Consider the following 23,240-nt stretch of genomic DNA (forward strand, 5'->3'; position numbering starts at 1 on the left):
AAAAAAAAAAAATTAAAAAATTCTCTCTCTCTCTCTCTCATTCTTACTCTCTCTTTAAAAAAAAATATGATTTCTGTGGAAAATGCAGACCATGTGGTTGATGTATGTATTGTCTATGCTTTATCCAACACACAAGGAATTCTGAGAATACAACATAGGACACCACATGCCATCTGTCAAATAGTAATTTCTGCTATTGTTGAAGATAAATATTGACATTATTCTTATGTGTGACAAATCAAAGATGTCTACAAACTTTAGACAGATGTTACTCTGTTCAGTGAGATGCCCACTATGTAGAAAATACAGCATGAAGGGAGAACAATTTTTAAAAAAGATAGAAATATAGTTTCTCCAGGGATTCTATGTATAAGCATTTCCTTTTATTTATAGTTACTGAATAACTTATCAGAATATAATGAAAAGGGAAAGAAGAACATAAAGTATTAACAAGCAAAACAGTATAGGTGTTTTGTAAAAGTGTACTGAATGAATAAAACATATCAGTTAAATAGAATCAATTGCTTCAGTAATAGACATTTGTCCCTATTAATCTAATCCATTGTCAAGCACCGGAAGTTTGTTCTAAAATGCTTTGCATGTTTTCACTCATTCAATCGTGACTACAAATCTATGGTATAAATATTACTGTAACTCAAATTTTAGAAAGGAGGAAAGTATCAGAGAAATGAAGGCACTTACTCTGGGTCACAGCTAAAAAGGGGGTAGAGGTAGGATTATGACTTCAGAGAGTTTGACTCTTGAACATTATACCATTGCAGTAGAAATTCCAGATAATAGTCAGTTTTAGGTTAAAAAGAGAGCGTGAGAGTGAGAGAAAAGAAAAGAAAAAAAGAAAGAAAACGAGAAATGTTGAAAATCTTTTATTAAACATTAGGGCAGTGCTATATGTGCACTTCAGACCAGGATACCTGGGATCAGGTCTCAGCTCTGCCACTAATTTCCTGTGTGACCTTAGACAAGTCATTTGCCCTCTTTGGATCTCAAGATAAACCTGCAAAATGGGAATACAGAAGTAAAATGGGTCATGGGGTTGTCTAATAGTGTTAGAACTGAAAGAAGCTTTAAAAATGCTTCCACTTGATTCCCAAAGAATTTTTGCTGCTCCAGATATAGCTCATGCATCTAGTGTGGAGAGCACATCTCCATTTTGATTTATATAAATATAGTGTATAGATTATATTTACTGACAGGGAACCCAACTCAGGCCACAAAGAGCAGAACCTACTAATTGAACATTAAGATATCCTCAAATGTCCCAAATTTGGATCAGGTATTTTGACTGTGAAAAGCAAAGCACAGAAATATTGATCAAAAATGTTAACACTGCCAGATTGGTGACACATGCCTTGATACCAGCCTCAGCAATTTGATGAGACCCTTTCAAATTTAAAAAGCAAAATCTGAAAATATTATTCAGTGATAAAGCATCTATGGGTTCAATTCCCAGTGTCCCCCAAAAAAACACCCCAAAACAAAACAAATAACAAAAAGAGAAAAACTCTGATGCTGAGGGCCAAGATGATCTACTTCCATTTACAAGAACTTGAAGAATATTTATAGGTCTAATAATACTGGGGTCAAGGGTCAGGGGATCCCAGGATCAAAGGGTATCTCCGAGGTCAAAGGTATGAGGCAATTCTCTTCCAAGAACGTGGACTAAGCATCTGTGTGATCAGGATAAGTGCTGAGCAGGATGGAATCCAAAGAACCTCAAAAACACTGGCTATTTTGTGAGTATCCTTGAAAAACAACCTCCAGTTTATTAGAACAGCCAGAAATGGTTTCCCAGCTTGGCTATATCAGGAACTCAGGGCCTTCTATCCCCAACTGCTGTTCTGGATGAAGCTTCTGATACAAAACAGGGCTCTAGGTGAGGTAGGGCAAAGTTACTAGACCCTGAGGTGAAACACAGGCCTGGGCCTGCCATTTGCTAGTTATATGGCCTCACACAGTTCTTAGAACCTCAATTTACTACCCTGTATAATGGGGAGATAGTAAAACACTAGCTGGTGGTTTTAGAAAAAAAAATAAAGCTTCTTTTAGAGATACATCCATATGAAACATTTATAGATAGAAAGAACTGAGTTAGGACATAGATTCAACAAGATTGGCCAGGAGATGATGATTCCTAAAGCTGAGGGACAGGGAAATGGGAGTCACGGGGCTCTTCTACTTTGTGGAGGTTTTAATCTTCCTATAATAAAATATTTTATATAACAAGGAAGGTGAACACATAGAGCTCTGGATTTAGAATGAGGTTTGATCCTAAAGTATTGGATGAGTTAATTAAACTCTCCTGAATCTCAGCATCTCACATCTCTCTGTGAGATGTGGGAAGTAATTATTCCTTCCTCACAGGATGGCTGAGATGATTAAGTGAGGTTATGTATATGAAGGACTTAGTACAGTGTCTGGGCTATAATGCAATTTCAGTACATAGTAGCTACTGCCGCTGCTGTTATTATCATCATATAAAGGACACCTAGTATACAGTAGGTGTTTAATAATAGAATGGTTCATCATCATTATCATAAGCATCATCAGGATTTGGACTCAGCGCCTTGTCAGAATGCACTATTAAACTGAGCTCTTAATCTGGCCAGGATGTGGACCAATACGGGGTGCTGAGGTCCGGTACATGAGAACTGTTTTTCATTGGTGGAGAGGGGCTGTAATAAATATCTGAAGCCCCTCAAGTTCAGAAGTTTCCATCCAAGAGTAGGATCAACTATGTAGCCTGCAGCTGAACTGTCAAAGCCTTCCTCTACAAGGCTTGTGTGAGCAGGGCACAGTTGCAGATTCAAGAAGGCAGGAAGCACCTATCATGAGGTTTGCTTGCTGGGGTTTAGAGCAGGACTTTTGGCCCTGGGAAGGGGATGCAGCTGGGAATCACTGTCTTAATTAATTAAGCATTCTCTGAGCTCCCTTTTGAGCTTCCTGTTTCACTGGGCTTACCTCATGCCAAGTGCTCAGTACAGGTTTGTCAAATGAATGGGCTACAAGTATCAGAAGCTGGAAACTAGATCAGAAAGCCAGATCTGATTCAATAAAGGCTTCCAGACTCAAAATGGGCTTGCTCCCAGGAGCCTGGGACTAGCCTAGCCACGAGGTGTGACATGGTGGCCTAAGCTATGGAAATCAAACCAGGAATGAGAATAAAGCTTCCAGTGTGTCCTGAATGACTCATTAGTCTCTAATCTTCCCACAGGTTTTATCAGCTTGAACTGTGTCTAGCTGAAGTTGGTTGCCTGTGCTATGTATGGACACTTTCAGGGTGGGAAACTGTCATTTGTGCTACTTGTATTACTGAGTAAAAACCTCAATCAACCCTTTGTCTTCACTCACTCTTAGTTGATTTAAAAATCACTAATTTGAGCTGGGCATGGTGGCGCATGCCTATAATTCCTTCATTTTGGGAGACTGAGGCAGGAGGATCTCAGGTTCAAAGCCAGCCTTAGCAATTAGTGAGGCCCTAAGCAACTCAGTGAGATCCTGTCTCTAAATAAAATACAAAAAAGAGTTGCAGATGTTGCTCAGTGGTTAAACAACCTTGGATTCAATCCTTGATATAAAAAAATCCCTAATTTGGGAGGTCACACAGCTGGGCAATATAGTATTAGTCTTCTACTAACTCTGCTGTGTAGAACACCGCAACATGTGGGTTGTGATGATAGGTTACTCTTCATGGACGTGAATGCTGCTGAGTCTAAAAACATGGACCCTTCACTTGGGTCTACAGATGTCTCATGGGTGACTAAAAGACAATGAAAAGATTTGGCATCTCTGCATTCATGTTGTTTCTCTCTTCTTTGCTTCCTTAATCCCTGGGTCAGATTGTTTTTGTTTGTTTGTTTGTTTTGTTTTGTTTTACCTCTGCATGTGGGCTATTGAGCATCTGACAAATGTTTAATCTGGAAGTATAACACAGGGTTAACTTGACCTAGACTTACTAAGTCTCTCTTTCTCCCCTTCAGGGCTAAAGACACTATGGCATAACTGCCAGTTACCATGATTGCAAACATCAGACCATAAAAGAAATGAAAAGAGGGGGCACCTGAATTCCTGGAAGATTTCTGCTTATTCCCAGGAAAGACATGAATATTATTCACCTTTATTAGCCTATCATCACCCTTGTTATTCCTATCCTATATCTGTAATTACTCAACCCCTCTAGAATGGATAAATTGGTTTGTGAGCATGGTCTCCCACTTCTCCATTCTTTGGTCATTAAATATATAGCCTTTCTTTCTCTGCAACAATCATCTCTTGGACATTGTTTTTCCCATGGAATGAGATTCTGGACATGAGTTCCATAAAACTTGCTCTAATTGGTTGGAACTTGCTTTTGGCCAAGGCTTATGAGAGGTCATTAAGATAGCAATCAGCCTACTTAAGATTTTTTTAAAAGCCTGTTAGAGTCAATGACACCTGACAAACCCCTATTCAAATTTATTTTGGAGGGGCCATGCCTGGGAAGAGTAAGGAACATTAGCTTGGAGCAAGGGTCCAAGTAGGATGATGTTCATTGGTGCACCTGGGAAGAAAATGGGGGCAGATTGTAGAGAACTGAGTGCATTTATCTGAGGAGTGTGAACTTCAATGTGCTAACAGTGGAGAGTACCAAATATTTCTGAAGAGTGTGGTTCTGTGATCAGACTTATGATTTAGGGCAGTAGCTCTCCAACTGACAAAAGCATTTTCTTGGGGGGGTGGTTACTGGGAATTGAACTCAGGTGCACTTGACCACTGAGTCCCAGCCACAGCCCTATTTTGTACTTTATATTTAGAGACAGGGTCTGACTGAGTTGCTTAGTGCCTCGGTTTTGCTGAGGCTGGCTTTGAACTTGTGATCCTCCTGCCTCAGCCTCCCAAGCCACTGGGATTATAGGTGTGCACCACCATGCCCACCCCGACAGAATCATTTTGAATTCCACTTGGGGTCTTTCCATTATAAAGCACATCAGGGAGGCTTCAGAAGCCACAGGTCTATGTATTTGGTTTTGAGAAATAGTTTTAGGAAGATGTATCTGGTGTTCAAGAAAGAGGTTGAAGGACCGGAGAATGGTTGAGAAAACACTGTAGCCAGCCAGGTGGTGGCAAAAAAACTCCACCTAGAGTGGTGGCTGCTGGAAAATGAAAATGAAAACCACCCTGTTAAGTTCCAGGTGTTTGGGGAAAGCATGTTTTCAACTGCAGTGGGCACTAATGAGTGCTGAAAACTTGACTTGATAGCATTTGATAAGTCAAGTTCATTCTTGATAATTCTTATTTATCCTGACTGTCAGTGCTGAGGTTCCTTAGACTTCTTTCCCATGTATTCATATTTGTAAAACCTAAAGGGGCCCCTTTGATCAAATTCGTGAAGTCTTTGCTATCAATCTCAAGGGCCTCAATGAACAAGTGATCGTGCTTTGGGTGGCTTTAGGGACAAAAGACCACCTTGAGACTTGAAAAAAACACACACTTTTGTGTTTGGGATTAGTTCATGAAAAGGTTGGTTAGGACTGGCTATAGTTGGTGGTTAGGTTCTATTAAGCTATGGTATAGCACTCTTTTGGGACTTGTTAGTTCCTCTCAGGTCCTTCTAGGTTACATGAAATCCAGTAGAGCATGGTTTAAGTGACAAAAATGGTTAAAGTTTTCTTAGACCCAGTTAGGCATCATTAAATCTTACTAAGATTGGTAAAGTCACAAGATTTAACCAGACATTATGAGAACAGAATTTATACAACTCCATGAGATTTGATGAGGATTATTGAACCTTATCCTGTCCTTAAGGCAACAAGACTGAATTTAAAAATTCAAATGGGATGGAAGCAAATGTTCTTTCTTTAAGTGAAGTAAGTTACCTGAATTCACAAGGCCTGTGAGTTCCCTTCCCTGAGGGCCCTTCGTGACTGCTAATCTGATAAACTAATATGTGCTATTAATGGGTTACTCTCCTTCTCTCTCCTAGGTGGCATATATGCATTTTAATAGGGTCTTCTGGACACAGTTCTTAGACCCAGAACACAGACCTGAAGTATGGGAATTCCAGACACCAGGTCAAACCTGTGACTGAGGCAGCTAGGCCTTTGGAACCCTCTCAGGCCTGATCTCTGGTGACATTGGGTAGAAGGGGGTTGTAAGTGAGCCACCCATGCCTAAGTATGATAAAATAGGTCCCAAGTCAACTACTAGATATTTCAGAATACTTCTATCACAGGCTGCATTCAAAGCTCAGGAGTAATCCTAAAGAAAGGTTTCTAAACATTTCATTACATAACATTTATAATATATTCATTTACTTTTAGACAAAAATAAGCCACAAGAGGCATATTCTATTGTTTGCTTCTTTTCTTGCCAATATTTCCAACTCTTAATTTTGGGGTCTTTACTGGATTCCATAGACATATAGCGTTGGTACTATTAACAGTAATCATGATCAACTTTCAACATGTAAGGTTTGCTGTATATTGGACAGTATGCTAAGCAGTTTACAAATACTGACTTGCTTAATTCTCATAACAAACTGCTGAAGCTGCTGCGCTTATTTTCTCCATTTACAGGAGAAGAAATTAAGACATGGAGGGTTAATGACTTTCCAAAGGTCATAGAACTGGTGCTTGGTGGAGCTGAGACTCAAACCTAGGCAGTATGCATCTACAGTCTACACTCTCAAACTATAGCAGCAGCAGCAGCAATCAGCTGGAGGGTTAGAGTAAACCATTCAATAGATTCCTGTTGTGGAAGGGAAACTATGATACATTGCTGATATTTGGAAAAAAGAAATTGAGTAAAAATGAAAACAATTTTTCTTTTTGGTACTGGGGATTGAATTCAGGGCAGTTTTTACCACCGAGCTACATCCTTAGCCCTTTTTGATTTTTATGTTGAGACAGGGTCTCACTAAGTTACTGAGGTGGCCTCCAACTTGTGATCCTCCTGCTTTAGCTTCCATAATATCTGGGTGGAAAGGGGCATTTGGTGGCCTGTACGGGGATCCAACCCGCGACCTTGGCGTTATCAGCACCAAATGCCGCAGTCTGGCTGGGCACAAAATCACGAGCCACTCACAGCCTTGTAGATTCAAACAGCAATTCTTTATTCCTGAACTGTCACCGGCACTCTACACGCACGTTCTGAGGAAAATCCACCAGCACTCTGCTCTGCATCCCACGAGAACTCAATGGGACTCAAGGAGCGGGGCGGGCGCCTGAGGCAGCAGGATACGCCCTATTCCCAGCAGGATACACCTTAAACCTGGAACCACCCTAAACCCAAGGAGCAGGATACACCCTAAACCTGGACCCACCCTAATCCAGCAGGATCCTCCCCGAACCCAGATCCACCCTGGTCCTTGAGCAGGGTCACCTTTCTCATGCAATGTCATTGCAAATGACCTGGGTCCAAGGCAAGCTCATTTCCACAATGGAGAGTCCTCCCTCTAAGCAACATGGGGTAGGCTGACAAGGAAATTGCCATGCGTCATTCTTACTTAGCTATGGCTCTCAGCATCTGGGATTACAGGCATGCACCAATGCACCTGACTATGTTTAGGAAACTTTGATTGGCTCTCTTAGCTCTGGGTTTAACCAACTTCTTCCCCTAAAAGCAATAAAATAAAAAGTTTAGAGTTTTCAGGCTATGGGATCTGTTTCAACTACTTCTGCCTCCATAGCTTGAGAGCAGCCAGAGAAATATGCAAAGAGATGGGTGTGCTGTGTTCCAATAAAACTTTATTTACAAAAGCAGGTAGAGGACTACATTTGAACCCAGGCAATAGTTCGGAGGCTGATGTAGTACCATCTGTCTTAAGAAACAGCTGATTTGCTTTGTGTTCAGGATAGTGCCCTCCAAAAATGTCCAGGGCTTTATGCACTTGCCTGAGTGATGTACTTTGGCATTTTTGATGTGTGTGGATCAAATTCCTTTGACAATCAAAACTGGAAGTTTACTTTTTTTTTTTTTTTGTCATGTGAAAGATTAGGATTCCAAAATCCCAGGGAACCTGCACTTCTTTTTAGCATTTTTTTTAAAACACCCAGTTTTTCTTTGTGTACTTTAATCCTTAGCAAGGGTAAGAGAGAAGGAAGTACTGACACATGATAATAGCCACTTGAGCTGAATGAATACCCTAGTCTCTTCCTTCCCAACTTCCAAATGTTAGGAACAGTGTCTGTTGTGGTTTGGCTGTGAGGTGTCCCCCAAAAGTTCATGTGAGACAATGAAAGAAGGTTCAGAGGAGAAATGATTTGGTTGTAAGAGTCTTAATGCAATCAGTGAATTAATCCCATGATAGAGATTAACTGAGTGGTAACTGTAGGCAGGTATACTGTGGCTGGAGGAGGTAGGCAGGAATTGTGGGTATGGCTTTGGGGTATATATTTTATATCTAGTGAGTGCAGCCTCTCTCTCTGCTCTCTGATCGTCATGTGAGCTGCTTCCCTCCACAATACTCTTCCACCATGATGTTCAGCCTCACCTCAAGCCTCAAGGAGCAGAGCCAGCCTTCTATCCACTGAGATCTCTGAAACCATGAGACCTAAATAAACCTTTCTTCCTTTATAGTTGTTCTGGTTGGGTCCTTTTAGTCACAGCAATGAAAAAGCTGACTAAAAGAGGGTCTTAAAGATAATGCCAGAAAATGCTGGGTTGTACATCACCACCAGAAGTTATTCTGTGGTTCTCTTCTGTCTCAGCCATGTTGAGACTCCAACTGTCCGAAGTCCATTGTGTGGTGCTTTTATTATTTCCTTACACACCCCACCCCCATGGATGGAAACCATTACTTTTTTAGACCCCCCTTACCACCCCATAGGCCTACTCTTACTTGACTGTAACTCCCAGTGAGAATCCCAAGTCTTTGGGAATTGAGCCAATTAGTGACTTCATTAGAGCTCTTCTAGAGGCTACCACAAATAGCCCATTTTCTTTTTGTCAACCCTAATCTGGTGGCCTTAAGCCAAATGTAGGTCTCCTATGTGTTCTGCACTTCATGGAGAATGCCCAGCTCTCCAAGGGTACCAACTGTCCTCAAGGGAAAAAGACACCAACCTTTACTTCCTAAATATTTCAAGATCTTGGCCTCTGCATTCCTTCCAAAGGGCCATGGAACCTTCATACATTCAAGAACTTTGGCTGCCCAATTTTATTTATTTATTTTGTGGTGCTGGGGATTGAACCTAGGGCCTCACACCCCTCCAGTCCTGCCCACCCAATTATTGCTCAATAAACATTTGATGGGATAAACCTCATAAGCATAGTTTATATACTTACCTCTTTCCAAATTTGCAGTTTTCTTCCCCCCTTGGTACTGACATATAAAATCTCTTTGAAAAGGAACAAGCACAAATCATCCCCACCCATGGTCCTAAACACAAGAGATTGTTTGGAAAAAAATTATTATTCAAGACTTCAAAAAGCCAACTGCTAATGCTTACCTCTACCCTGTGGATAGGGGGGAGAGATAGGAAATTAAGAATGGTATTTTTCCTTTCTGCATGTTCTTAGATAGTAAAGTATGTACTTTAATAACTTTCAAATTAAAACATGCATATTTCATTTGTATAGCAAAACTTGTCTTTTAAGGACAATTTTGTTTTAATGAAAACATGAGCTTCCAGATAGAAGCACCCCAGATTAAGGCCATTTTAGTGTGGGGAACTAGAATGGGCCATTTTGTTTCCATACCTATCTGCCAAGAGGAAAAAAGGAAAACTCCTTATGAAAAGAGAATTCTGTTCTTGTCTATGATCTCATAGTGTCTAGTGGCTGCAAATCTTGAAATGATGAAATTGCTCAGAGCCTGTAATTTAAACTTTATTTCATATCTATTGTTAAATTACACAAATCAGTGAATGGTTTGTAAAGCTACACCATTGAACAGATGTTTACAGTTGAAATCATGGGATTTACATGATGATGACAAAAATGTGTATTTATAACATCCCCTATATACAATAATCAGTATAGACAGAGAAAATTTTTGCACTTAATCTCTGCAAAACCATGCACACCACAACAATAATACAAATTGTTTTTTCTGTAACAAGCTTTTCCGTTGGCTTGGGCTTCATCCTCCTTTCCCAAACTACCTGTCAATTTTAAGAGCAAACGTTTTCAATTAAAACTAAACAAAATCAAAATACCAAAATGATCTACAGAGTATTTTAAAAACACAATGCACACAACATAGTTTCACTGTAAAACACTTTTGACTTCAACGTGTGTGTGTTTCTTTAAAATTTTACTTCCAGGTTTTAGGTTTTAGAATTCCCAGGACTGCAACACTGTCAGACAAAACAAAAGCTAGAAATACTGATTCAAGCTTAGAGACAAGAAAATTCATTTTTAAGCTCAAATATTCAGCTTCTTGCTCAGCTTGTGGCCATTATTATAGATGAAACCAGATCATGCACAAGGGCAGATTGTACAAGATGTATCTTATGGTCACACTTCTAAGCATGTCCCTCCTGAAAACATGAGTACCACTTCCAGGCACCTTGTTTGATAACCAGAGGTCAATGTAAGTTCTTGCAAAAGTATAGCCAAACCCATAAAATGGAAACCACCCAGAAACATGATGTGTAGACTCACAGTAGCATGTTACTCTCTTCCACTAGATTGTTCTTGATACTTAACTCTGCTGCAGAATGCCCTCTACTTTGGTCTTTCATAAATGAAAACCTGGTAGAAAGGTTAACCCAAAGAATCAAGCAGCAGCTTTTGGTGTTGAAGAATAACTCTGGCTACTGTCATGCTTATTCTACCCTTTATTGGCTTTTATAATTGTCTACAAACTTGTCAACACAAAGAAGAACTAATGGGCCAGAAATAGCCAGCCAAACTGGAAACATTATACAATAAAGATGTACAAAAAGTAAATAACAATTCACATTCAGGTTCAATTCTATCTGATCAAGAATAACTTCAGCAATATTTTTAGACACATTGTCCTGTTCAAGAGTTTCTTGATTAAGGACCTCACTACACAAACATTGATAAGACAATTCTATAGAAAGAAAGTCCTGACTTTAATCCAGGATTATATACCACAATTAATTCAGCAACACACCATTTAGATGATGGAGAAAGATTCTATACATGGGTTTGTTTGGAATGAGCACAACTCGGAAAAGCCTTAAAGTGAATGAGAAGCAGCGCCAAAAAGATTCCAGAATTGTTGAAATTACAGTGCCCTGAAAGCATCTGGACATTAGATTTTTACACTGGTCTTCCATTTGGAAAAAATATGTTTTTTCCTTAATATGAGATACACCCTGTTTAAAACCTTTAAATAGTAGAAGGTAGAAAAGTTTAAAATTTTAAACATCTCTTAAATTACAAGATATGAGTCCTGTTCTATTTGAAAAGCCAATATTTTTACATAAAACCACCCAGGTTTGGGAGAGGAATTTTCAAATTTTCTACACTTTGGTAAAATTTATCATCAGTTGCTGTTTTATTTAAATAGGTTCCTTGTTAAAATCAGAAGGAAATGAAAGGTTTTGTGTTTCTTTTAGTCATTTGATATTTATAGTTACGCTCACCACTGGAAAAAGGGTTTGTTTCCAAAACTGGGTTTTAACAGTGTATCAGGAATCACTTAAATTCCATTTCTCAGTTGTATGTTAAATGGTCACATTTTGTGTATTCATTTTGCCTCCATAAGTAATTTAAGAACTTCTTAAAACAGCTACACAGCAATTTCTGGTGAGTCTCTTTTGGCTTTTGGATTTCATAAAAAGTCCAACCAAAAGAAAAAAAAGACAATTTAATTACATATTGAGATCTGTTTTACCCACACACAGCATAACATTTAATTGAAAGGCAACTGTAAAGGCAACATCTAAACCTTTTTTAACTTCCAAACTTAAGGAATCAGGATGTGTTTGGACATTTTCATCTTTTAAGATATGCCATCTTTTTGGTGGCGCTTTGGGAGAAGTGTGCACAAGCCTTTCAGAGCCATTTAACGCCATTTCTCTACACTGCCTATGTAGTCATGGGTGCCATTGCTGGTGTTGCTTTCGGGCTGCTCCTGGCCTGGGTTCTTCTTGGGGCTTGCCCGGTTCTCCTTCTGGCTCGAATTCTGACTCAAACTCTGAGTCAGATTCTGAATCAGATTCGGAGGCAGATTCGGATTTGCATTTGGATTTGGATTCTGACTCTGATTCTGACTCGGGTTCTGGCTTTGGCCCTGGCCCTGACTCTGGCTCTGGAAATGAGTCTGAAGGAACCTTCCCTTCAGAAATTTCCGTTGCTCCTGACGCTTCCGCCTGGCCTCCTGATGCTCTTTCTGCCTCATAAACTGATACCTCTGCAAAAAGAGATCTTTTGCATAGCTGTACAGCTCCATATCCAGAAAATTCAGTCCCTCAATACGCTCTTGGATTTCCTCATTGATCTCTACGCTAGAGGCCCTAGTGGTATTATATTGGGTAAACGGCGAAATAAAGTTCATGTTGAAGGTCTTCTCAAACAGATACTGGGTCTTCCGCTGAAACTCAGTGAGGCCAAAGAACGCCATGTGCTTCAGATTGGATTTGGCGCTTTCCAGAAGGACCTTGTTTCTTTGCTTTTCAGGCATGACAGAGAGGTTGTAGCAGCCTACTAGGGTCAGGTCAGAGAGCATGCGCACCTGACGGTTGTTGGCCAGATTGTAGGGGCAGTCCATGAACTCTTTGAGGGGGCAGCCAGACCAGTCATCACCAGTGTAGCAGCTGGGCAGCTCTTCCGAGGTTGGGGGCCTTCCATCACAGACATGCAGGGATGCTTTCCAAGTGGCCCCTCTCTGGACATGCCTCCACTCGCTCAAGTACCGGGATACTGGATCTCGGAGGATGGTGATATAGTGGAAGTTCCTATAGACAAAGCACAAAGATCAAATGTCAGAGATGTTGGTGACTGAAGTGGAGTTGGGGAGGTGCATGGCTTAAGTGGTGTTCACTGGCCAGCAAAGAAAGCAAACTGTGAATGAAAGGGAGCTGGTGGCATGTATCCTGTTGAACTGTACTATAGTCCCCTAAATCCCACTAGCTTGTCCAAAGAGGTATACAAAGGTTAGACTCAAGACATGGGCCTTGTCATTCTTCACTCCATTTTTCTCCTCTCCTGTTTTTCCTCTCTCCAACCAATGACAAAATCCTCCCACCGATGCCATCAGTTCAGTATGCAACCATGTTATTTCATACTCTGCATCCCTCAACCCACATTAAACCCACACTAACTGATTATAAAATGGAGACTCAATGGAAGCAAATGATTTGATGAAGTGAAATGGAGTTGATAAGTGAGCTCAAATGCTAATCTTTCTTATTAAATATGCATAAGCATTTTTCCAATATCCAGTCTAATCTGGAAATCTTATTAAAAAACCAAAATCACATTGAAAGAGTCTTTGATATGATACTCTTGATTCTGGTTGTTTGTCATAACATCATGGCTCATACGTTATGGAAATGGAATGTAGATATAGGCAGAACAACCCAGGGCCTCCAGAAATAAACACTGTGGTTAGTCACTGACTGAAATAGACATGGTAGTTGCCCACAGCATATATGCGAGTCACTACCTTGCTTTTAACCTTTGCTCACATGAGAATATTTCCAGGAGAGGAAAGTTAACTCTATCATCTCGACAATGTTCTTTTTCTTTACCCACTGAAAGGACACATGAATGTCAGCAAACATGGAGGCTTTGCTGCGTGGTTATCTTTCCTTTCATGCTGCAGATGGATAAAATTCTTTGCTCAAATACCAGACTGGCAAAAATTCAAACCACACACCAGACTCACACCCATGCAGAGTGGGTATGGGCATATGTACCACACTCCAGAAATGTCAAGGTCTATGATCCTGTAATTGAGCTTTTTATGACAAATTAATTTCCATTTGGGTCCAATGGATGAATGATGAGATCACAGAACAGCATACTGTGGAAGCAAAACAATAAACACTGCATATTGGCATTGAGTTTCTTAAAGGAAGTCTGGGGAATGGCTAGCAACTTCTCTGAAGTTTATCCATTCCTATCTGAAAGCATGATGGTGAGGAGCCAGAGAGAACCTTCTTGGTCACCTGGCTGAGTGAATGCCTTCTGAGGAAATGTTCCTCCTGGATGCTGGCTTCCAGCACCTCAGGCCTCCTGGGACCTATACTCCATGCCTCTAAGCTGTACATGGTGTTTCCTCTGCCTGGCATGAGCTTTCATCCTTTATTAGAAAATTCTACTCATCCTTCAAGTCCAAGTTCAAGTACCACATCTCCTTTGAGAAAATGTATCCTGCCCCTCACTACTACCATTACTTTTTTTTCCTCTGTAGAGCCATAGCACTTCCATATATTCCAAGTGCCTTGCAAAAATCACAGGATGGTATTTTTAAAAAATCACTTCATATGTTTTTCTGGAATAAACATGGGGCACAGAAGCATCCTGGAGTGAGGACTAAGAGTATTTTCATTTTTCTCTGAACTTTTCCTAGGACTTGATCTTTCTGGTGCCACTTAAATTCATTTCTGTAAAGACCTACTGCTAAAGAGTAGCAGCTTTTATCCCCTAGTGGCCTTGACCAGTGAAGATGATTACTATACCCACAGATCCCTCCTTGCACTCCTTATTTTCACATTCACTCACTCAGTCATTCACTCGCTTGCTTGCTCATTCATTCAGACACCTTTATCAAGCCTTTGTGTTAGGCCTGAGGCAATAGTGTAGTGGCAATTAGTCTCATTCTTGGGGAAAAAAAATAAATTTAGTCCAGTGACACATTTGGATTAATCTTTTAACCAGCTTTTCCAGACATGCATTGTAATAGAGGCTGCTCCCATAATGGAGTCACCTTCATGCTTAGTTGATAGTCCTCCTGCCCTAACTTGTTTTACTGGCTTAAGCCTACAGTGACATCTTCTGGTAAATCTGAGAGTGCACCACAGCGCAAATCTGATGATCTCCTTCCTAAAAGCCAGTTCTTGCCCTTTAGACCACAGAGAGCCCAACTGCCGTTGTCAGAATCAATGTTTTATATGCATTACACCCACATGGAGAGAGAGGAGACATCACAGAGGGACAGAGACAGATATTCACAGAGTCTCTCATGTTATGCATGTGTGGCTCCAGTACACCTTTGTCCTGAAGGTTGCCTAGTGCCCACCTGAGACAAGGACTGCCCCAATGTGGGCAGTCTCAATCTCTACACCTTCGGGATAATCACTGCAGCAAAGAAAGTAGATCAGGGCCTACACACACACACACACACACACACACTCATGCATAAAATGCCCTGGTGATGAAAGCTACCTAGAATTAGGTGACAATAACTCTGGAGATTCCATGAATGTAAAGGGCCCTAGCAGCCCCCATCTTCCAGGGAACACAGAGGTGCAAACCAGCTTGTTGTGTGGGAGAGAAGTGCATTAAAAAGTCTCCTGTAGAGTTGAGAGGTAGAGGAATTGAAGAGGAGAGGTGGTCACGGGGCCTGCTTCAGTTGTCATATTGAGGAATTCATATGCATGTATCAAAGTATCACACTCCACCCCATGAATGTGTACAATTATTATGTGCTAATTAAAAATAAATTTAAAAGGAATTAAGACTTAATTCTGCAGGCAATATGGAGGCCTTTGAAGGATTTTAGGCAGGGGAGTGACATGAAGACTATGCTTTGGAAAGGTCATTATGTATGGTGCAGAGATGGAATTAAGGACACTAATTAAGAAGCTACTAGAGGAGCTGGGGTTGTGGCTCAGTGGTAGAGTGTTTGCTTAGCACGTGTGAGGCTCTGGGTAAAATCCTTAGAACCACATAAAATAAATAAATAAAAGTATTGTATCCAACTACAAGTAAAAAATAAATATTTTAAAAAAGAAGCTACTAGCGAATACAAGGTAGAAAGAGGATGTGGGGCTGACTAGAGAAATATTTAGGAGCTAAGATTTGAATGGAAGAGAGAATGAGGGTGGGGGAGTTAAACATGCTCCCCAGGTCTCTGGAGAAAAGTTTGAGGTGCCTGTAGGACCTCCAAGGAGAGAGTTGAAGGGATACACAGAGAGCAGCAATCTGGGCTTAAGATAGAGATATGGAGTGGTAACAAAAAGTGGTAGTTCCAGACCCCTAGGTCTTACTTAGGGATCTGTTTTTAACTCTACTTGTGTGGCTTCAGATATCTGAAAACAGCATTTATGTAGCCTGAGGCTTCTCTTCTTGATGCTAAATATGGTTTTCAAGTATTCTTTATACTGCTTTAAGGTCTCTCACTACCCTGCTGTTTGTCTCTGAATACATTCCATTTTGTTGGAACGTGGTCCTCCAGGCATGATCTGACAAGGAACAAGAAGGGCCAGTCCATCACCTCTCTCACCTCACTGTTCTCTTCAGGTGGCCTCAGATCACATGGATCCTTTTGGCAGTCAGGACACACAGAGTAAACTAAAACGTCTCACTCTTTCACATACATACCATTTTTGAAACCCAATCTACACTGTCCTGAATTGATGCAGGTTATTTGCGGCCCTGCTTAATGTCTTCTTGTTAGAGTAAGTCTAAGCCTGTCAAAATGCATCTGGTTTCTGATTATATCCCCAAATATCTTCACCATATTTTCTTGTTCTAGTTGGCAATGCCTGTAGGAGCCAGGCAATGATCAAAACAGAACAAGACACAGACCAGAGCAGATCTCTGGTAGTTGTTAGAAATCTCCCTTCAGGTTGACATAAACCTGAAGGGTGCTACAGAATAGACTGATTTAATTTTAAAGGAGTAAGGCAGGCTCAGCTCCAGGAAAATCATACACAGCCTGTTTCAGTTGGCAATAATTGGACAGGATTATCTTGTGACCAGATGTATCAATTACAATGACTGGGTGTCACATTTGGAAATTGGAGTCATGGCTTTCCATCAGTTACCTGGGTTTATTTAGTGGTTGGTTGTTCAGTGCATCTGTATGCCCATGGAACCTCTACTGAACAACACAGTGAAAGATTTGCCAACTTCTATTGCAGGGCAGTTTCTCTAGGTGGCTTTGGACTGGCCCAGTTTTTCCGTCCTCCTTACTCATAGCACTTAAGAATAATGTCAGACTGTGTTAAAAATGCACTGTTCTGAAATGGGGAGGAACTGCCTTGGCCTTGTTTCTCTCATTCCTAGGGAATATAACATCTGGAGTCAGGGATGAACTGTCCAAGACAACCTTTAAAATGTCCTTTGAAGCTCTGCCTAGTGAGACACAGTGACCCTTAGGTATAAAGCCTAGGGCTATGTTTCAGGTCCCTCAGCTATGAAGCATGTAGAGCACGCACAGTTGAGACTCCCTCTGCCTCAAGCAGCTTTCTTTCTTTTTCTTGTTCTTTTTTTCCTTTTTTTTCTTTTGATACCGGGAATTAAACCCAGGGGCATTTAATCACTGAGCCACATCCTAAGCTCGACTTATTTATTATTTTAAAACAGGGTCTCACTAGGTTGCTTCGGGCCTTGCTAAGCTGCTGAGGTTGGATTTGACCTTGTGATCTTCCTGCCTCAGCCTCCCTGGCTGCTGGGATTACAGGCTTGCACCACCATTCTCAGCCTCAAGCATATTTCCTGAACCATGGGGACCTGGCTCACAATGGATCCTAGGCTGCTTTTGTTCCTTGCTGTCTATCTGTAACTAATAAATTCAATTTATGTCATTTGTCATATATGAGTGTGTTCTGACTCAGTGGGCTCACACAAGTTGGTAACCAGTGCACAGTAAACCTGCTTTGTAAAATTTACAAATTTAGACCAAGTTATTCTTGTCACTGCTAAGCAAGTGACAATAGCAACAAATGAAAGAGATGTCCATACAAGAATCCTAGGGGCCATCTTTGACTCCTTTCTTCCACCTACTAACATCTAAACATTCCCCAAGTCCTGCTAATTCTAGATGATTTTTTTGTTGTTTATTTGTTTGGTACTGGGGATTGAACCCAGGGACGCTTAACCACTGAGCCACATTCCCAGCCCTAATTATTTTTTTTAATTTAAAGACAGGGTCTCACTAAGTTTCTTAGGGCCTCACTAAGTTGCTGAAGCTGGCCTTGAACTTCTGATCCTCCTACCTCAGCCTCCCAAGCCGCTGGAATTACAGGCATGAGCCACTGCGCCTAGCATGATTCTAGATCATAATAGCTCTCAACTGTGCTCTTGTCCCCACTGCTCATCACTTTTCTACTGGATCACTGCAACAGTATCCTAGCCCACTTCTGGGTCTCCAGTCCCAAGTCACTTCTACAGCCCTATGTGATAGATATCTAATCTGTCCTTCCCTGGTTAAACTCCTCCAAGTGTTAGACACAGCCTTGTGGGACTCAGAAACCACCTTTCTTTCCATCTAGCCTCAACTCTAGCGAATCCCCTGTACCCAAGTCTTTCTCAACTGTGAAGAATCTTGCATCTGCACCAGGGTTCCAATTCAGGCACATTTTGCAATGCATGGAGATATTCTGGTTGGTACAACTGGGGAGAAAATGTTGCTGATGGCATCTAATGGGTTGTTGAGTCTAGAAATTCTTCTAAACATTCTATAATGCATAGACTCCCACAAGAAAGAATCATTCAGTCCCACTTATCAACACTGCCAAGGTTGAAGAATTCTGTTCTATGCTCTATGCTCCAGGAATGTACAATACTATAATACTCTTGCAGGGTATGGTAGCACCCACCTATAATCCCAACAGTTCAGGAGGCTGAAGCAGGGGGATCATAAGTTTGAGGTCAGCCTTTACAACTTAGTGAGACCATTTCAGAATAAAAAATAAAAAGGACTGGGGGTGTAGCTCAGTGGTAGAGCATTCCTGGGTTTAATCCTTAGTGTTGCAAAATAATATTCTCAATTTTCTGAGTTTCCCCCAAACAGTACCCTACAGGCTCCCCTGCGTTTGTATATATAGTACCCATTCTTTTGAGAGGCTTCAATTTGTCCTTCAGAGATCACCTACAAACTACTTCAAAACTTCACTCAATGTTTGTCTCTTTCATAGAACCTTCCTCTACTTTCCTGGGCAAAATCAGTTCTGCCTTCTCTGCCCCAACTTTGCTGATGTTCTCCTATTGAAAGATTTATCAGAATATGTTCTGATTATCTAAGGAATTTTCTGCCTCCCCCACTAGACAATGAGAGCTCCGTGAGGGCACAGCACATGTATCATTTATCAATATAAGCTCCTCTGAACGTGGTATGATGTTTGACATGAAGAAAGTGATTAATAAAAGATTATTAAATGAATGCAGGAGAAGCAGCAGAGCTCAGGATAGGTTAATAAGAAAATGTGTATATTATTCTTTGATAAGGAAAAACCACTAGATGTCACTATTAAATAACAGATAGACCATTTTATACCTGCGCTGGAACATTTTAAGGAAAGCTAGTAATATTGAGCTGTTGTACCTGACTTTTTGTAGAGTAGACTGGTTGAAAAGAAGACTGGACAGTTTAAGGATCTTAAAAATAAGTGAATGGATAAAAACAAGAACCATTTTTTCATCCTTATTTTAACAGGTTATTCTAAAAGAAATGCCTGATTTCTAAGTTACAGAATCTCAGACTTGCCAGAGCAAGAAGACATCTTTGAGACAACAAATCAGTTAGGTCAAGTCCTGCGCTTTAAAGGTGAGCAAATGACCACCCTGAGAGAGGCAAGGACTTACCCACAAGTCAGATTGCCAGTAGCCTTTGAGAATCAATGTAACTTTAGGGAATAGATGTAGGATGAGGGTGGATATTTTTAGCAGACCCCCATTAATTGACAACGGCACACTTAACCAGGTTTGAAAGAACTCACTAGCTCTCACAAAGGGGAAAGATATGACTGCTGAGAGAAGGGACACCAACTGCACAGCTAGGAGCCGGGGACACTTTGTATCTGGCGCTTTCACATTCATTCCCCCCAAATCCTGTGAATCATATATTATTTCCATTATGAGGATGAACAAACTGACAAAAAGAAATAATCTGATCCAGTGTCATGACTTAATTTAAACTAGAGGTGTTCAAACTTGAATCCAGTTCTCTCTGACTCCAGAAACTCTATTCTTCCCATCTGAACTCTGGGACACAACCTTGGGACTTCAGTTTAGACAAACTAAAGGAGTGGTTCTCAAAGTGGCCCCAGAGCCAGCAACATAAGCATCATTTAGGAACTTGTTAGAAATGCACATCGGTGCATCCACTTACTGAACTAGAAACTCAGGATTCAGATCTTGGCAACTTGTGTTTTAATAATTCCTCCTAGAAATTCTGATGTGTATGGAGCTGGGGTTGTGGCTCAGCAGTAGAACACTCATCTAGCACACAAGAGGCCCTGGGTTTGATCCTCAGCACCACATAAGAATAAATAAATTAAACAAAGATATTGTGTCCAACTACAACTAAAAAATAAACATTAAAAAAAGAAAGAAATTCTGATGTGTGCACATGCATACACACATTCAAGTTAGAACTACTGTCTTAAGCATGTGACTTCAGAGATCAGAAGTCTCTCTGAGATCATAGCAAAAGTGGGGACCAAGAGTAAGTCACAGCTCCTCCTTGTATTCCTTAGAGAAAACCTGGGAATGACCATTTCTGTTCAGGGAAAAGTCCAAGGAACTTCGCCTGGGCAAAACATTCTGAAGATCATGCAGTAAATATTTCCTTTCCTTTAAGACCACTGGTTCACGAAGGGCCATGATAAGGTTTTCCCTGCACTACCCAAAGGAGAAATAAATATCAATGTCATTTTTTTAATGGAAGAAGGCCAGCAAACTCATAGCAGTTAAGGTCATAGGAGTGATCAATAAAAAGTTAATTTAAGAAAGGAAACAAATTCCTAACCCAAATCAATAGGAGTGAACATTTTATTATACCTGTAGCACTGTTTGGATTTTTTTGAAAGTTCAGCCTTTTCACACCTCGTTCTTGTAGTAATGCTGGGTGGTAGAAAAATAAGATTTGTGGTTGGTGGTCCTAAGTACACTCTGCAGCCAGTGGGGGTTGTGTATGACATTGAGTCTTTAATGCTGAAGGTCTGGTCTCCATCCTAAGCTAATAATGTCTAAAACAACTGCACAGATCTTCCCATGGCATGTAAATAACTCAGGCAAAACAAGGAGGATGACTTTCAGATCAAATGACATTAATATGTGAGTACAGACTAAATAAAACTATAGTAAATTGAATCAAAGACAAACATGCCTCCGATGGGACCGGATCCCTCCAGCCCTGGAATTGCTCTTTTAACTGCTTTTCCTGTGTGGCTTATATACTGGCAGTCCCCAAAGAGGAGTTCCATAAATGCTGTGATCAGCAGTGGCAAAAGCCTCACAAAAGCTGTATGGGGCTTTGCAAAGGGACTACTTTGAAGTGGATGGATGCTCATTTGGATGTGTTGCTTTGGGTCCAACTGACACAACAGTCTTGTGGCTTAACAGTCATGTTTTATTTAGTAAGAAGAGTAAACGGTCCCATATACAGCAGTGGGCAACACAAACAGTGACAGCCTTGATTTCATTTGATTGTTTTCCCAGCACAGGAAAGACCTAAATGACCTGGATATTAAACCTCTCCATTTCCCCTTTAAGGTAATGCTGTGGGCTCCTGACTCAGCCAGGCTCCCTGGGCAACCCATGACAGGTGGGAAGCAGGACCAATCCTTAGGAGCTAAGTGGTCTACAGGACAACCAAGACTCTCACTGGTTCATTCAAGGGATTAATTCATCTCCTTAGCAGAGCATAACCATCCCAGCAGAACATCTACTGAACACAAAACCAACTCAAAGAGGCGATGGTCTTGCACCCAAACAAGCTATAGTCATGTGCTGCAAGGCAACATTTCTGTCCAAAAAGGACATATATATGATGGCAGTGTCATAAGATTATAACATAGCCTAGTGTGTGGTATGCTATATCACAACAATAAAACTACTCAATGGCATGTGTCTCAAGACTTTTCCATCCTTAAGTGACATATGACTACTCCATTCTCCTTGTAGAAGTTTTCTGCTATTCTTCCTACCTTACTCTAAGAAACAGTTCTGTGTATATAAAATAACATCTTAATGAATTGATTTTTCCCATCTGATTAACCAAAAGATAACCTATCTGTGTGTGTTCTGCACCAATGGGCTTTCCTTAAAGACAGGAATGTTTTTCTCTGCCATTTTCCTTTGCTTTTTTTTATAAAGAAGGAAAATATTTGTTTTCATGAAAAAGAAAGACAACTTCTAGTGTCTTTAATTTCAAAATCAAGATGGAATTCTTCACATAATCAGTCATGGCAATATCTACTTCTTTTTAAAGGAAATCCCTTTCTTCTTTCCTAAAGCCCAGGAGGTTCCAGAGAACATAAATCTAAGGGCTTTTACAAATAGTGCATAAGCTGTTTTTTAGTAAGATGTGAAACTCCAGGCTTTATGACCCGTGGTCACCAGCCTTTACCCAGAATCCAGTCAATTACTTGGCATCATGAAAAGGTGTGCCACTTAAACTGCCTGCCCCAAATTTTTAGCATTCTAAAATTATTTTGCGAGTCTCAGCTCATTAATACTCAAGGTGTTTTGGAGAAGACCTTTTAGAGGAAAAAGCCCTTCAGTATATAGATAAGGTAGACTGGGTCCCACAGAGGGATATATTTTACCCTCAGTCACATGAAGACTAGTTTTGTCACTGATTAACCATTTCAAGCTTCCTGACTTCCCTTTTAGGATCTGTTCCTTCCCTGCATGGTACTTCTCAGTATACAGAGGGTTTCTAGTGACATCCTCCATCAAACTGCCATCCCCTGAGGGCTGACATTTGAAGCAGCCAGAGATATAGCTGTTTCCTTTCCTTCTTCCAATCCTGAAACAAGAGTAGGCAGAAGTGAGTAATGGTTAAGTTCCAAGCCCTAGGAACAGAAGGAAGTGAGGGAAACTGCTAAGTACCCCCACTGTGACTTCAATAGTTAATGTTTTGCTCTTTAGGTGATCTTTCCTAGTATCTCTTGATTTGGGAATCCATTGCTTCTGTCTTGTGTTTTAATTACCATGTATATTCCAGGTCTCAACTAGGAAGCAATACAATTGGTACCTTCATGACATTCAATTCAGGAACGGGAACATGCAAAGAAAGGACATAGTGTCCTTTTAGCTTGGTCTTGGTTTATAAGAAAATGTTTAATTGAGCCATGAGCAATGTATCAACTCTGGACAACCTAGATGTTGCAATAATTGGAACTGTAGAAATGAATGACAGTAGAGGGGGT

General features: G+C 40.6%; 1 protein-coding gene across 1 annotated transcript in view; it reads right to left on the minus strand.

Annotated features, from left to right (window-relative positions):
• Positions 1–9,809: 9,809 nt before the first annotated feature.
• Positions 9,810–23,240, minus strand: part of Hs6st2 (heparan sulfate 6-O-sulfotransferase 2) — an 87,530-nt gene continuing 74,099 nt past the window's right edge. The window contains exon 4 of the mRNA XM_048796567.1: positions 9,810–12,869. Within this exon, the coding sequence (XP_048652524.1) occupies positions 11,978–12,869 (892 nt within the window). The 3' untranslated portion in view covers positions 9,810–11,977. The remainder of the gene's footprint in view (positions 12,870–23,240) is intronic.

The sequence above is a fragment of the Marmota marmota genome, unplaced genomic scaffold, assembly GCF_001458135.2.
Source record: "Marmota marmota marmota unplaced genomic scaffold, marMar, whole genome shotgun sequence".
In the NCBI taxonomy this organism is placed as follows: domain Eukaryota; kingdom Metazoa; phylum Chordata; class Mammalia; order Rodentia; family Sciuridae; genus Marmota; species Marmota marmota.